Source organism: Mirounga angustirostris, unplaced genomic scaffold (assembly GCF_029215605.1).
Source record: "Mirounga angustirostris isolate CCGP_5_RB_7025 unplaced genomic scaffold, mMirAng1.0.hap1 SCAF_13, whole genome shotgun sequence".
Classification (NCBI taxonomy): domain Eukaryota; kingdom Metazoa; phylum Chordata; class Mammalia; order Carnivora; family Phocidae; genus Mirounga; species Mirounga angustirostris.
In genome coordinates, this window is record NW_026991721.1 from 54,667,783 (window position 1) to 54,685,592 (window position 17,810).

At 39.4% G+C, this 17,810-nt stretch overlaps 1 protein-coding gene across 2 annotated transcripts in view; it reads right to left on the reverse strand.

The window, feature by feature from the left end:
- The window catches only part of RNF169 (ring finger protein 169), an 89,626-nt gene that overhangs the window by 13,780 nt on the left and 58,036 nt on the right, over positions 1 to 17,810 (reverse strand). For both annotated transcript variants that reach the window (XM_045894438.3, XM_064576921.1), the window contains exon 5: positions 214 to 313. In XM_045894438.3, the coding sequence (XP_045750394.1) occupies positions 214 to 313 (100 nt within the window). The remainder of the gene's footprint in view (positions 1 to 213; positions 314 to 17,810) is intronic.

Below are 17,810 nucleotides of genomic sequence, written 5' to 3' on the forward strand. Positions count from 1 at the left end.
ACTTTCAAAGAAGTTCTTCTACTGGTCCTCATTCCACCCTTCGCTACTAATTCAAACTCTTCCTTCACATCTATTTGCAAACTTCTCCAACATAATTAGAATGCCTCGGACCCACTGTGCCTCTGCCCATCTGGAATAGTTCCTTTTATGGCCGTGTGCAAGGAGCCACCGGATGGGCGCGGAGGGCTCCAGAAGCCCATGTCTGAGGTGTACCTTGGTTTTGCTGGTCGGGGCTGCTCTGAGTCTGCTCTTCACTCTGTCTTGAGCAGTGTCACTGCAGCTCTGACTCCTTTCCACCTTGGAATTCAGGTTCCTAAATAAGTAAACACAAGTCCAAGAGTCAAAAGTAGCCCATATACCAACTAAGGAAAAAGAATGACAATCTCTTCTGTACTTTCAAAGCCACCTGCCAAGAAAGACGATTCCCCTGGGCAGCTACAATAGGAAATGAATTAGTTTATTAACAAAACACGTTCTAAGAACAAATCCTGTCAAAAGAGGAAAAGTGCTCCAGAGAGGACATCTGGTTTAAGCCTTTGTTTCCAAACTAGACCCTGCTTAAATGATAAAAGGCCAATGGCTGTTTCACTCATGCTTAGAGAGATGTAGGCATAATTCACCTTCTTTAATAGGTTGGATCCAGTGTTAAAATCCCCTTTACAAACAACAAATTTTTTCCTTTTATTAGGCCCAAATGTCTCCTCAAGTAATCTAAGTCAGCCATGAAACAAAAGGACTTCCGAAATACATAGCAGTGCACTCAATTTTTATGTAGGGAGTCAAAATTAAATGCAGTCTCTTCCTTAACTCATTACATTTGAGTTTCCAAAGGCCTAAATCCTGGTAATTTAAGAGATTTCAGGAACACATGGTTTTTTTGTTTATGCATGCAACATTATAACTTTATAACCCAATCCAAACCCACAGTACCCATATGATAGCATTAATCTTACTGTGTAAGAATTATATGCAGGTGACTGTTACCTACCCCATTGACAAGGGGGTCTGTAGGAATTTTTTTTTTGAATTTGTGATTATCTTATTATTCACCTTGGTTTCCTACTCTCCAATTTGTGCCTAATACACGTCCAGTGAGAACAATGCTTTTACCAATGTGTACAGCTGTTACTTTACCTTTGCTGCAACTCTATTCAACAAGCATTTATCACACACTTACTATATGCCAGTTACTGAGGAGCACCATCTGGGCACTGGCAATATGGAGAAAAATGAGACGTAGTTTAGGGTCTTCAAGGAATCAGAGTCCAGCGGGGCAGACAAATAAATAATTCAATATAATACAGTGAAATGGTACAATAACAAAAAAGTATGTCTAGGAGACAGTATGGCATAAAAGAGGGAGTTATGAATTACCTGGGATGGAGTGAGAGCAGGGTTGGAAAAGCCTCCCCGTGGCACATGTAGTTTGAAGGGTAAATAAGAATTTGCCAGAAGTCAAGGTGGATGTGGATGATCCCAAGCAGAAATTATTTCCTTGAATGATTCTCTTTAGCTTTAGAATGAAATACATCATCATAGCTACTCTTTTGTAGTAAAAGATTTACTTTTTTTTTAAATTTTTATTTTTTAAGGATTTTATTTATTTATTTGACAGAGAGAGAGAGAGTGCGCACAAGTAGGCAGAGTGCAGGCAGAGGGAGAAGCAGACTCCCTGCTGAGCAGGGAGCCCGATGTGGGACTTGATCCCAGGACTCTGGGATCACAACCTGAGCTGAAGGCAGACGCTTAACTGACCGAGACACCCAGGCGCCCCAAGATTTACTTTTTTTTTTTTTTAAGACTTTATTTATTTGCGAGAGAGACAATGAGAGACAGAGAGCATGAGAGGGAGGAGGGTCAGAGGGAGAAGCAGACTCCCCGCCGAGCAGGGAGCCCGATGCGGGACTTGATCCCAGGACTCCAGGATCATGACCTGAGCCGAAGGCAGTCGCTTAACCAACTGAGCCACCCAGGCGCCCAAGATTTACTTTTTTTAAAGTTTCACTATGCCAGGATTAGCTCAGAAAACTTACAAAGGAGGAAACAAGGTGCATTTCCAGGGTGTCTCTCCTCTCCCCACATCTCTAGCAAAGGCCTGTCCTACCTGCCCACAGTGGCTTCTAATCCAACATTTCTGTGCTATTTTTCCCATTCAAAACCCTCTCATCCTATGTCTCCTGGCCACATCACTTTGCTATATGGTTCCAGTCTGCTGATCTAATCTATGCCCCAGTATCAAGAGAATACGGTGGCCAACCTGCATCATATGTCTGAACTTGACCAAGAAAACTCAACACTGAACCTAAGCAAATAATGTGAGCATTGTACTATCTAGTGGGAAATGTATTTTGGAATAGTTCAGAAACTTCAACATAACTCTCTAAAGGCAGCTGCTTAAAAATCAGCTTGGTTTGTATTTTACCTGGAATAGTACTGAAATTCATTGGCATTTCCAGAACTCACACAAACTGTCAGTGTAGTAAACCACCCAGAAGTAAACTGGATGACAGATTAAAATGCTGGCGTGAACAACATATACTTTGGGTCAGGAGGAATCAACATAGGGCTGAAAGAGAAAGCCTTACTATTTCAAATGTATGACTTGTTTGGCATCATTCCTTGGAGAAACAGTAGACACTTAGAGAAAAAGATTTTCTGATCAACATAAGAAAGAACTTTATAACTTTCATTAGAGCAGTTCACGGATAGCTGCCTTGGGAGATACTGAGCTCCATGTCATTAGAGGTGTTCAAACTGAGGCTGTACCTATATACTTCAAGGTCCAAATATTCCATAATTAAGAATGAGCTTAATACAATTTTTTTTAAGATTTTATTTATTTATTTGAGAGAGAGACTGAGATAGAGAGAGCATGAGAGGGGGGAGGGTCAGAGGGAGAAGCAGACCCCCCGCCGAGCAGGGAGCCCGATGCAGGACTCGATCCCGGGACTCCAGGATCATGACCTGAGCCGAAGGTAGTCGCTTAACCAACTGAGCCACCCATGCGCCCGAGCTTAATACAATTTTTAAAAACAGGCTACATATCCATATTGGCAGCAGTAGCAGAGTCAAATTTAAAGATGCTGGCTACATGCCCAAATTATCAGATGTTCAAATAGCAGTTACCTATTGCTGGGGAGAACCTCTTCACATGGCCCCTAAACTCCATTTTGGAGAAATGAAAGGAGAAAGGAAAGGCCCGGAGAGGAAACCTGTACTTGCAGACTGGAGCACACAACAAAGACACCCAAAGTAGTTTCTGACCATTTAAAATCTTTTTGGCAAACCGTGGTATGGCTGACACTGTCACTGTCTCTTCCATTCGCTTGGTCAGCCGACTCTACTGAGCACCAACTCCATGCAAAGCATGCGAGACAGACTGATGAAAGATAATCTTGGCCCACGGGAGCAGCCAGTCACTGAAGTCCACCATACATGTCACAGAAGTGCTATGAGAGCAGTAATTGTACAGCTAAACTCTCCAAGCGTTTCCTTCTAAGAGCTGTATAGTTTTAGCCCTTACATTTAGGTATCTGATCCAATTTGACTTCTCTGTTGTATTTGGTGTGAGGTTGGGGTCCAACTTCATTCTTTATTTAGCATGTGGATATCCAGTTGTGGTCCCAGCACCCGATGTGAAGAGACTATTCTTTCCCCCACTGAATAGTTTCTTGGTACCCTTATTGAAAATCAACTGACATATGGGTTTATTTCTGGACCCCCAATTCTGTTCCACTGACTGATATATCTACCCCTATTTCAGTATCACACTTGATTGCTTTGCCGTAAATTTTGAAATCAGGAAGTGTGACTCCTCTACTCTTGATCTTTTTCAAGATTGTTTTGGCTGTTTGAGATCCTCTGCAATTCCATATGTGAATTTTCGTATCAGCTTGCTCATTTCTGCAAAAAAGGAGACTGTAATTTTAATAGGTATTGCAGTGAATCTGGAAAACAAGTTGGGGAATATTGCCATCTTTATTTTTTTTATTTTTTTATTTTTTTAAGATTTTATTTATTTATTTGACAGAGAGAGATAGCGAGAGCAGGAACACAAGCAGGGGGAGTGGGAGAATGAGAAGCAGGCTTCCAGTGGAGCAGGGAGCCCAATGCAGGGCTTGATCCCAGGACCCTGGGATCATGACCTGAGCCGAAGGCAGATGCTTAACAACTGAGCCACCCAGGCGCCGCCAAGGGAAATACTGCCGTCTTAACAATGTTAAGTCTTCTAATCCATGAACACAGAAGGTCTTTCCCTTCATTTAAGTCTTCTTCAACTATTTCAACAATGTTTTGCAGTTTTCAGTGTGTAAGTCTTACACCTCCTTGGTTAAAATTATTCATAACTGTTCTATTCTTTTTGATGCTATTGTCAATGGAACTGCTTTCCTAATTACATTTTCGGATTGCTCATTGCTAATAGTATAGAAATGTAACTGATTTTCATGTGGTGATCTTGTGTTTTGCAACTTTGCTAAATTTATTAGCTTTAGTTTTTTCAAAATTCTATTATTTTTAGGATTTCCTTTGAATAATATCATGTCATCTGTGAACTGAGATAGTTTTACTTCTTCCTTTGCAATCTGGATGCTTTTTCTTTTTTTCCAGCTTTATGAGATATAATTGACATATAATATTGTATACACGTAAAGTGTACAATGTGTTGTTCTGATATACTCATGTATTTTGAGATGATTACCATAGTAGGGTTAACACCTCATATAATTACCGTCTCTTTTTTGTGCTGAGATCATTTGACTTCCAAGTATCCTTGAAAGCAGCGTTCAAGTATATAATACAGTATTGTTAACTATAATTACCATGCTGCGCGTAAGATGCCCAGAACTTACAACTGGAAGTTTGAATCCTTTGACCAACATCTCCCCATTTCCTCCACCCTCTGGCAACCATGTTTCTCCCTTCTGTTTTTAATATTTGGATTTTTTAAGATTCCACATGTAAGTGATATCGTACAGTGTGCATCTTCTCTCTTATTTCACTTAGCATAATGTCCTCAAGGTCCATCCGTGTTGCTGCAAATGGCAGAATTTCCTTCTTTCTCATAGCTGAATAATATTCCACTGTGTGTGTGTGTGTGTGTGTGTGTGGACACCACATTTTCCTTATCTATCCATCCACAGAAGGACACTTCGAGTGTTTCCATAGCTTAGCTATTGTGAATAATGTTGCAATTAACACGGGAGTGCATATAGCTCTTGGAGATCCTAATTTCATTCCTTTGGATATATACCCAGAAGTGGGATTGCTGGATTTTCATTTTTTGAGGAAACTCCATACTGTTTTCCATACTGGCTGTACCAGTTTGCATTCCCACCAGCAGTACACATGGGTTCCCTTTTCTCCACATCCTCACCAATACTTATCTCTTATTCTCTTGAGGATAATAGCTCTTCTAACAGGTGTGAGGTAATATCTGTGATTTTGATTTGCATTTCCCTGATGATTAGTGATATTGAGTATCTTTTCATGTACCTGTTGGCCATTTATCTTTTTTTTTTTTAACATTTTATTTATTTGAGAGAGAACAGGAGAGGCCAAGCAGGAAGAGTAGCAAAGGGAGAGGGAGAGTCAGGCTCCCCTCTGAGCAGGGAGCCCGATGTGGGGCTCGATCCCAGGACCCTGGGACCATGACCTGAGCTGAAGGCAGACTAGACGCTCAACCGACTGAGCCACCCAGGCGCCCCCTGTTGGCCATGTATATGTCTTCTTTGGGAAAATGTCTGTTTAGTTCCTCTGCTGATTTTTCAATTGGGTTGTTTGGGGGGTTTTAGTTATTGTTGTTTGTTTGTGTGTGTGTGTGTGTGTGTGTGTGCTATTGAATTGTATGAGTTCCTTAAATATTCTGGATCTTAACCCCTAATCTGACAGATGACTGACAAATATTCTCTCCCATCCCTCAGGTTGCCTTTTCATTTTGTTGATTTTTACTGTGAAAAGGACTTTTAGTTTTAGCCCCACTTATTTCCTTTTTTGCTTTTGTTGTTTGTGCTTTTAGTGTCATATCCAAAAAATCATTGCCAAGACCAATGTCAAGGAGCTCTTCACCTATGTTTCTTCTAGGAGTTTTACACTTTCAGGTCTCATGTTTAGGTATTTAATCTATTACAAATTAGTTTTTGTGAGTGGTGTAAAATAGGGGTCCAATATCATTCTTCTGCATGTAATTATGCAGGTTTCCTAATACCATTTATTGAAGAGACTGTGCTTTCTCCATTGAATATTTTTGGCTCCCTCGTCTAGTATTAGCTGACCATGCATGCAGTGGTTTATTTCAGGGCTCTCAATTCTATTTCTTTGGTCTATTTTTATGCCATACCATACTGTTTTGATTAATATAGCTTTGTAATATGGTCTGAAGTCAGGAAGTGTGATGCCTTCAACTTTGTTTCTTCTCAAGAACAAAGGCTATTTGGGGTCTTTCATGGTTCCATACAAATTTTCGGGTTGTTTTTGCTATTTCTATGCAAAAGGTCATTGGAATATTGATAGGGATTGCATTGATATAGATGGTTTTGAGTAGTATGGATTTTTTAATTCCTCTGATCCATAAACACAGGATAGCTCTCCATTTATTTGTGTCTGCAATTTCTTCCATCAATGTCTTACAGTTTTCAATATACAGATCTTTCACCTTCTTGGCTAAATTTATTCCCATGTATTTTATTTTTTGGATGCTATGGTGAATAGGGCTGTTTTATTTCTTTTTTTTAAGATTTATAGATTAGAGAGAGAGAGAGTTGGGGGGGCAGAGGGAGAGGGAGAGAGAGATTCTCAAGCAGACTCCCCACGGAGCGTGAAGCCCAAGGCAGAGCTTGATCTCACAACCCTGAGATCATGACTTGAGCCAAAATCAAGGGTCAGATGCCTAACTGACTGAGCCACCCAGGTGTCCTGGGGCTGTTTTCTTTCTTTTTCAGATATTCCATTGTTAGTGTGTAGAAACATAAGTGACTTCTGTATACTAATTTTGTATCCAGCAACATTACTGAATTCATTGATTAGCTCTAACAGTTTTTCAGTGGTCTTTAGGATTTTCTATATATAAGATCATATCATCTGCAAACAAAGACAACTGTACTTCTTGCTTTCTAATTTGGTGAGAATCTCTTTGAGTTTGTTTGGCGACCTATGAGCTTCCTAAACATAGATATCCAAACCTCTCCCCCAAATTTGAGCAGTTCTTACTTCTTTAAATAACTTTTCTACTCCCTTCTCCCTCTCCTACTCTTCTCCTTCTAGAACTCTAATAATTCACAAATTGTTTCTTTTGAAGGTAACCCACAGATCATATTGGCTTTCTTCACTCTTTCTCATTCTCCTTTCTTCTGCTTAATCCATTCTGCTTTTTTTTTTTTTTTTAAGATTTTTATTTATTTATTTGACAGAGAGAGACACAGCAAAAGAGGGAACACAAGCAGAGGGAGTGGGAGAGGGAGCAGCAGGCTTCCCGGCCGAGCAGGGAGCCCAATGCAGGGCTCGATCCCAGGACCCTGGGGATCATGACCTGAGCCGAAGGCAGACGCTTAACGACTGAGCCACCCAGGCACCCCCCATTCTGCTATTGATGCTCTCCATTGCGTTTTTCTTTTCATTCACTTATTCTTCAGCTCAAGAATTTTCTTTTGGTTCTTCCTTTTTTTTTTTTTTTTTTTTAAGATTTTATTTATTTATTTGACAGAGAGAGACACAGCAAGAGAGGGAACACAAGCAGGGGGAGTAGGAGAGGGAGAAGCAGGCTTCCCGCTGAGCTGGGAGCCCGATGCGGGGCCCGATCCCAGGATCCTGGGATCACGACCTGAGCTGAAGGCAGACGCTTAACAACTGAGCCACCCAGGCGCCCCCTTTTGGTTCTTCCTTAAGATTTCTCTTTGTTAAACTTATATTTCTTTTTTTACTGTACTGTTGTCCTGATTGAGTTGAATTGTCTTTCTGTGTTTCCTTATAGCTCACTGAGCTTCCTGAAAACAGCTATTTTGAACTCTTTACTGGGTATATCACAGATCTTCATGTCTTTGGGATCCATTACTGGAAAATTATTATGATCTTTTGATGGTGTCATATTTCCTTGATTTTTCATGTTCCCCCTTGACATTTTGCATTGCTATCTTCACATCTAAAGTAGCAGTCACTTCCTCCAGTCTTCATTAATTGTCTTTGGGAGAGAAATATCTTCCATCAGCCTTGGTAGGGATTCTGAGGCTTGCTCCTTGCTTCTTGCTCCCTCTTGTGGCAGAATTCTTAAGCTTGTATGACTTGTCTTGATCTGCAACATACCAGGTCAAGTGCTGACAGCCTCCCTTTTGCTTTTCCAAGGGTGGCACTAAAGCTCAAGTTTGTGGTCTCTCCTTTGCCCACAGAGTCTGACTGGCTTTCTACACATGCTCACTAGTCATCAATACTCGTTCTCACAGCCACTGGGAATATGTACAGGAAATGGGCTACAGGGTGGAGGTGTGAATGAAGTGTGTGAAGTGCTGGGAGTGCCTGTGAGTCAGGTGGGAGGATCCACAGATGAAGATCTGGTTATTTATTTGAGATTTTTCTTCATTTTAAATGTAGGTCTTTAAAGCTATAAATTTCCCTCTAAGAACTATTTTTACTGCATTCCAACAGGTTTAGTATGGTGGGTTTCATTTTCATTCCTCTCAAGGTATTTTCTAATTTCTCTTGTGACTTCTTTTTTGATCCATTGGTTTTTTAAAAATGTATTGTTTAATATCGACATATTTGTGAATTTTTCAATTTTCCTTCTGTTATTGACTTATAGCTTCATTCTATTGTGGTCAAAAAAAGATATTTTGTATTATCCCAATCTTTTAAAATTTATTGAGACTTATTTTAAAGTATAACATATGGACTATTCTGGAGAATGTTCCATGTATACTATAATAAAATGTGTGTTCTGCTGTTGTGGGGTAGAGTGCTTTATATATGGTAAGTCTATTTGATATACAGTATTGTGCAAGTCTTCTATATCCTTGTTTACCTTTCATCTGTATATTACATCCATTATTGAAAATGGGTATTAAAGTCTCCAACTATTATCATTAAAATGTCTACTATGCCCTTCAATTCTGTCAGTTTTTGCTTCATATATTTTGTGCATCTATTATTAGGTGTATATGTGTTTACAATGTTTATATCTTCTTCTTTTTTTAAGTAATCTCTACACCCAACGTGGGACTCAAACTCATGACCCAGAAATCAAGAGTCACATGCTCTACTGAGTTAGCCAGGTGCCCCATATAATGGTTGTATCTTATTAAGAGACTGACATTTTCATCATTATACAATGCCTGTCTTGTCTCTTGTAATAATTTTGTCCTAAAGTCTACATTGTCTGCTATTAGTTTAGCTACTCCAGCCAGTTCTCTTTTGGTCACTGTGTGCATAGAATATCTTTCTCTATCTTTTCATTTTCAACCTATTTTTGTCTTTGGATCTAAAGGGAGTCTCAGCATATATTTGGATTTTTTCTTTTTTTTCTTTTTTTTGAGAGACAGAGTGAGGGGGAGAGGCAGAGGGAGAGAGAGAGTTTTAAGCAGGCTTCATGCTCAGTGCAGAGCCTGACACAGGGCTCAATCTCACAACCCTGATCATGACCTGAGCCAAAACCAAGAGTCAGACACTTAACAAACCAAGCCACCCACACACCCCTATTTGGATGTTTTTTTTAAAATCCATTCTACCAATCTCTCTTTTATTTGGAGAGTTTAAGTTATTTACATTTAATGTAATTACTGATAAGGAAGGACTTACTTCTGCCATTTTGCCATTTGTTTTCTATATGTCCTATACCTTTTTTGTTCCTCGATTCTCCATTAATGCCTTCTTTTGTGTTAGACATTTCCTGTGTACCATTTTGAGTCTCTTCTTATTCCTTTACTAAATATGTTGTAGTTATTTCCTAGTGATTGCTGTGGGGATTACAATTAACATCTTAATTTACAACAATCTATTTTAAAATTAGTATCAATTCAATTTCAATAGCATACAAAAGCTTTCTTCTATATAACTCTATTCTCTCCCTTTTACGTTGTTATTGTTACATGAAAAGCCACAAAAATCATGATGGTAAAAACATCTTATAGCCATAAACATATTATTATTGTAGTATTTGGTCAAGATAAGAGGCTTCAAAATACTGGCTGAGAATAGTCAAGACTAGTGAACTTGATAATATTTTTAGGGTTGGAAGAACTCAAACAACATCTTCACGAAAAAATAAAAGAAGTAACTACTCTCCCTACTTTGTTTTTTTTTTGTTGTTTTTTTTTTAATTTTTTTTTTTTTTTAAGATTTTATTTATTTATTTGAGAGAGAGAGAGCATGAGAGGGAGGAGGGTCAGAGGGAGAAGCAGACGCCCCGCCGAGCAGGGAGCCCGATGCGGGACTCGATCCCGGGACTCCAGGATCATGACCTGAGCCGAAGGCAGTCGCTCAACCGACTGAGCCACCCAGGCGCCCTACTCTCACTACTTTGTGCACATCTATTTCTGTACCCTCAAACCCTAAGACACAGTGGATATATTTAATAAATTTCTTATAAATGAACAAAAATATGCACAGAAACACTTGTCTCCTCCTTATGAAAAAAAGAGAAAACTTCAACATTTATTAGGAATGTAATATCTGTCAGGCACTGAGCTGCTTTAAATATATTAGATCTCATTTAATACATACAGAAACCCTATGAGATAAGCATCATCATCCTCATTTTACAAAGAACTGAGGGAAGTGATCTTCCAAGGTCACACAGTTGTGAAGCCAAGATTTAAACCCGTATCTCTATGATTCTAAGCCTGGGCTCTTTCTACCACAGCATATTGATCTTACATTCTACTCTACTCTGCCATAGAACAGACCCAGCACATCTAGGGAAGCTCTCTCTTCCAAACACATAATGAAGTCATAAACAAGAGAAAGCAGCATTGTCTGAAAGGCAACTGGCTTAAAATTTCCATTGCCAAGAGACCAGATGGTTTCTGGGATGTAGAGTTAGGCTAAAAATACCCACAACCACAATGAATCTGACTTACAAACAAAGAAAAGGAGAGGCAACCAGTATAAACATGCAGCTGGAAAGCAAGATTTAATGCTTATAAAACACTGCTTAAAGGGTTTTCAAATGGCAATACAGGATACAAAACATTAGATAGCTCATACTCTCAACTGTTCAATCATCACTCTCACATACCCAAACCACATTAGTTTTTTAATTAAACTCTCAGGTCAGGTAGAGCTAAGTTCCACCAAGAAGCTAAAGGCTGGAGAGGAGCCTCCTTCTAGCCCCTAGCCTGCGTGTATGAGCCCTCCCAACTACCACCACATACACACATACTTGAATGAAACCAGGAGCTTCCTTAGGCCCAGTTGTAGTTGCCATGCACCCAGAAATAGGTGAGATTTTGTTATAATCCTTCTTTTGTATATTTATGATCTGGGTTATGTGCCTTGTGTACACTAGTATTCTTTTCTTCTTAAGTGTACAGTTTAATGGTTTTTAATTCACAGTTATAATCATTACCACAATCAATTTTAGAACATTTCCATCACTTCAGTCCCCTCAAATGGCAGGATAACTGGACAGGTTCTTACTTACCTCTGTTAGAACAAGGCAGGGTATAAATTAAACAAACAGAAGGAAGGCAGTTTTCCTTTGCAAAGGTAGATCATTTCAAGACCAGGTTCCAAGTGCAGAGCCTTTGGTCACAAGGGTTCTGACAATGGTTTGATGAGAAAGTGCATAGGTTTGAAATAAAGAGAGACCTGAGTTCAGTTCCATCTCTGTCACTCTAATGAGGTGAGAAGCTCTTGGGTGAGTTACTTAACGTCTTTGAACTGCATGTTCCTTAGCTGCAAAATGGGAATAGTATTATAAAACTTGTAGGATTAATGTGAGAACTAATGTGAGTACTTTACATTCATCAACATGACAGGAAGCACTAGAAAAAAGCTAGTTCCCCTGACGCAGAGCCCGACAACTCACCAACCCGCCCTCTGAAAACTAGCAGGTATTTCTGTCCTGGTATAGCAGAGAGATTATTGACACCTATAAATCCTGCCCCTCTCCCTAAGTTCCACATCACTTCTCCTTAAGCTAGCTTCCTTTTTCAACCAGATTCCACGACTTTTAACAAGATTTGTCCTCTTAATAACCAGGCCATCTGCTTGATTTGTTTCAATTCCTTTATCCCTCCCCAACACACACACACACACACACACACACACACACATGAGCACAGGACATGTCCCAGGCCGTCACCAAGTCTGTGGCTTCTTATAACTCACTACCTCATCTTTCTTTCTCAGTCTCCTCTCCCTCATGGCTACTGTTGGACTACTCCCCACACACAACTTGCTAAGTCTAATCCTTAGATTTTTACAGAACTTTCCAACTACCCTCAACCCCTTTCTTTTCATACCATGGCTTCATTCTCTCCACTCTTTAAAACTCTACTTTAAGCTAATTCTAGATGCTTCACTTTTAGAGGTCGAAAAAATCCTAAGAAACCACCCAGTAAAAATCCCTGCCCGGCAGATCGCCATAACAACCTGCATTTTACATAGATGAGACAGAAAGGGAACAACTGAGTTTACTGGAGCTCACACTGCTACTTCCCCATCATCTCCCTAGACTAGCCTCCCCATCCCCACCTCTCTGGCTTTGCCTCCTTTCATCAATTCTAGAGCTAGTCCTCCAATATCATATCACTCGTGTGTCTGTTTGGTATCTGTTACCTGAAAGCATCTGTATTTTCATTGGTTCATTTTAAGGAAGAGGGACAAGTCTGCATATTTTAATTTACTCCAACACTGACTGGGCATGCATTTAATATTGCTGAATCTGTCAGTCGTTGTCTCTATCTCTCCTCCAACACACCTTATAGTAAACACCTTAGGTCTCTTTTGATGTGTCCCACTCTGAACCATAGCCTCAGGCTTAAAGTATTTGGACGAAATAATGAGGACAAAATAATGAAAACTAAATAATGTGGTTCATTTCTACTTAATTAAGACTGAATTACTACTCAGTGGGAAACATTTTTCTTTTATAGAATCTATAAAAAGTATCACCATAAGCTGTTGTTAATGCATTAGAATGCTAAAAGCAACTTTATAATATATGAGCCTTATCACTGTGGTCACTAGACTCCCCATATCCCAAATTAATCCTATGGAATCTAGTCTATAAAACAGCCACCAGCCAGTCTGTTCTTCTATACAGCTCCCAGAGCCCGCCCTCCTATGCTGCAAGTTTGACAATGGGTTCTGACAAAATTCCAGTTTAATCCACCCAAAGGCACAAGATCTATCTTATTCAAACATTCCCCAAGTATTTATTGAGCCTCCCCTATAGGCCAGGCGCCTCCCTAAGCATTGCAACTATAAAGGTGAACAAGATGCTGTTCCTGCTCGCAAAGAATTTAAAGTCCAGTGGGAAGACAGGCAGAGGTGGCAGAGGGGTCTATACGAAGGAGATGGGGGACACTGGGGTAGAGTGGAAAGAGCCCCTAACTATTCTAACTCAGATCCCTACTATTCTAGCTATCTGAGATTTGGCAAACCATCTTCTCTCTCCAGGTTTTAGTCTTCTCATCAATAAAACAAAAGAATTAGTTAAGATAATATTTAAGATCCTTTTCAGCTCTAAGGGTCCACATTCTAAAAGAATATAGAGTGGCAGTAATAGTCACTGAACTTACCATGTGCCAGAAATCTTGCTAAGCGCCATTTACGTAAGATATGATTTTGTATGGAATGGCAATACAGGGAACACTGCATTACTGTCTTTTTTTTTTTTTTTTCATTTTTTAAACTGGAAAGAGGATAGATGGTTGAATTATATCCCTTTTTACGATTATGCCCTATTTCCAAGAAAAATCCATAGTGACTTACTGCAAAAATACATAAAGACTCAGCCTTAATGGAGGATAGAGATCACATTAAGTAATAAATATGGAAAAAGTAAACCAAAGTTTGTTGTTGTTGTTGTTGTTGTTTTAAATTATAGGCCATGTTGGAAAGTCATGATGACTGAACTAAAAACCCTAATTCTAAACCTCCTGATAGCAAAAGCAAAGAGGAAAATGAAAGTGGTCATGTAGCCTTTTGAAAAGACACACCTCAACAGAGAAAGTTTTTCTAGGCTGAGCTTTTGGAAGAATCTGCAACCAGGTTTTTTGTTTGATTCTAGTGAGGAAGAAAGGAATGAGGAGTGAAGGGAAATAAATGTGAACAAACAAACCAGTTTCTCAATATATCAAATAAAAGTTTAACTTTACAATGATGTATCTTATGGTTCAAGTTCACTTTTTTCAATTAACATATATTTTGTGATTAACTTAGGAATGATCTTGGATTAACTATTACTCTATCTGCCTACTTGAGAGACGTTTCATTTTCAATAGGACTGTACAATTTTAGGAATAGTGCTTTAAAGCCCTCTTTGCTTTGAATTTTTCATATAAAGAGAGACTGGGTTGTTCGCAAGACTCATAGCCAGAGTCGATTAATGGATTCCTTCCAAAATAACCATCCTATCAGGCCTACTCATTCTTACCTCTATGCCTTTGGGCTTAAGAAAGAAACATTTATGAAGTAGATAAGTAAAACAAATGCAGATTGATTTTATTTAAATACAGTTGTAACAACTTCCAAAGCTTTTACATATGACCTCTCTTGAGGAAAAGAACTTACGGAGAAAACCTATTCTTTTGTTGTTGCTTAACACATGGAAAAAAATGCATTTGAAATATCTAAAAACTATTAAAAATGCTAATACTTTTTTTAATGTGGAAAAATATATATAACATAAAAGCCATCATTTTAATCATTTGAAGTTTACAGTCACATTGTTGTGCAACCATCACCATACTAATTATTTTTTTTATTCTTATGTTAATCCCCATACATTACATCATTAGTTTTAGATGAAGTGTTCCATGATTCATTGTTTGTGCATAACACCCAGTGCTCCATGCAGAACATGCCCTCCTCAATACCCACCACCAGGCTAACCCATCCTCCCACCCCCCTCCCCTCCAGAACCCTTTTGTTTTTCAGAGTCCATCGTCTCTCATGGTTCGTCATATTAATTATTTTTTAATATATCCATAAGCTACATCCCATTGTGTTAGAGTAGGCAGTTAGTCAGGCTTTAACAGGCCAGCCAAGGTGTGTGTGTGTGTGTGTGTGTGTGTGTGTGTGTGTGTGTGTGAGAGAGAGAGATGGCTCACTACTGCTCTCAGGGAAAGTTAGAGACCCATCCTGGCAGGCTCCAAAAACAAAGCCATAGAAGCCAGATCAAACCAGATGGACCCAAGAAAAGAAGGCCAGAGATCCTGACCAAGTAAAGAGAAAAGGTATGAAACACTGCTCCCAAGAAATCCCCTCCCCAAGGAATAAGTATTCCACCCTGTAGTGAACAACTGTCAATGAAAGGCAGAAACCCAACCCCAGGGTGCGCTCTCCTTGAGCTTGCCTGCTCTCATATCTCAACAGTGGACTCTCATTTTCATAAACTTTCCTACTTGCACACTCAACTGTTGTGTCTGGTCTATCCTTGAATTCTTTCTTGCAAGGAGACCAAGAGCCTTTAGCAACATCTTTGGGATGGGATGGGTCAAGGCCTTAGGGCCTCAGAGAGTCTCCCCAATTCACCTGGCAACAATTTCAGCATTAACAAGTCCATATTGGAGGCACCTGGATGGCTCAGATGGTTGAGCATCTGCCTTCGGCTCAGGTCATGATCTCCAGGTCCTGGGATTGAGCCCTGTGTCGGGCTCCCGGCTCAGCGGGGAGTCTGCTTCTCCCTCTCCCTCTGCCTCTCCCTCTGCTTGTGCTATCTCTCTCTCTCTCAAATAAATAATCAAATCTTTAAAACAACAACAACAGGGCGCCTGGGTGGCTCAGTCGTTAAGCGTCTGCCTTCGGCTCAGGTCATGATCCCAGGGTCCTGGGATCGAGTCCCACATCGGGCTCCCTGCTCGGCGGGAAGCCTGCTTCTCCCTTTCCCACTCTCCCTGCTTGTGTTCCCTCTCTCACTGTCTCTCTCTCTGTTAAAAAATAAATTTTAAAAAAATCTTAAAAAAAAAAATAAAACAACAAAAACAAGTCCATATTGTTTTTCTAAGTATTCTTTGGAACTGAAATTTAAATATTTTCTTATCTAAGGAAAAAACCTGTTGACTACATAAGAGAGGCAATTCACAGTATTACCATAATCGATTTTCCAACCTAAGGTTTCCATGACATCAGCAAACTATGTCCTAAAAAGATATGCCTACCAACCAAATCCAATGAATTGTTCTAATAACTGTACTAATAACTGAACTCAGTCCACAACCTTGGATATTTGGAAAAAATGAATGCTGAAATGTGTAAGACAAATTGCAAACACTCATTAATAGTAAAATGTTATGTGACTCTTCTCCTATAAAGTAGTCCCATTGTGGCTCAATGATACAGAGTAAGGGCAAGAGTGGGCCAAGGAGCAGGAAAAGAAGATGTATTACAGAGATTCCAGAACCACACATAATTAAAAGCAAACCCCAGGGCACCTGGGTGGCACAGTCGGTTGGGCATCCAACTCTTGGTTTTGGCTTGGGTCGTGATCTCAAGATCATGGAATTAAGCCCTGCATCAGGCTCTGTGCTCAGCACAGAGTCTGCTTGTGATTCTCTCTCCCTCTCCCTCTGTCCCTCCTGCTCGTGCTCTCTCTCTCTCTTAAATAAATAAATCTTTTTTAAAAATTTAAATTTAAATTTAAAAAAGCAAACCCCTCCGTAAGGGCTTTATGTTTTACCCTTTAAAAAGAATTTTCTAAGTTCCTTGCTAGGCATTTCTAAGTAACAACATATTAACCTGCTACCTCCTTTATAAGAACGAATTTGTAAGAGTAGAGATTGGAATTGGTGATAACTAATTGAGGCAATTTGGCCTCGGCATCATATTTGGATTTTAATAAATAGTTCTCTTTTTTCCAAGTCATTTCAAATTATGAGATATTAATTAATCACAGACTGCCTAAAAGCAACATTTATTTGCTTTAGGGAGTATTTCTTGTGACTTCATTGGAATTAATGATATGATCTTTTTCTCTTGTCAGTAGATCTCTCTCGTAATCATTAAAATATGCCTGCTATAAATGGGGGGAGCTCCATATATACAATCAGCAGCTGAAAAATTCTTAGTCAAGCAATCTTGAATTTTTTAACTTTAGAGGGCATCTTCAGTTCAAGTTCATATGCACAACGTTGAGTTTCATCTTTACCATAAATGGAAAGTATGCTGGCTTACATCTTACTTATTGGGTTCTGATTACATCAATCAAACCTAAGTGGCTACAATACAGTGACCACTAAACAAATGTCAAATGAATGAATAAATACTCCAGGAAAGAGCCTTCCTGGAAGAAGGAGTTACCATTACCTAGAGAAGGGGAGGCATTTAAGGGAAGGTGGGCGGTTAGTGAATGTTACTCTCAGAAATAACAGGACAATCAGACTGTTCCAAAAGAACACATACAAAAAAGATTCAGATATAAAAACGACATCAGGGATCACAATAGTTCGTACTTTATAACATTCTTAAGTTGGAAGCTTTTGGGGGTCACATTTATTAGTGATTAGCAATAAAAAGCCTCAAAATAAAAGAATAAAATAAGTAGGTGTATGTCTATAGGGGCAGCAAAAAAGAGAGATCTACCTTATGGGACTGCTGGGAAGGAGGAAAGGAACCCCAGATATAAGATAAGGGTGAGTAATGCCAGCTTTTACCAGAAACAG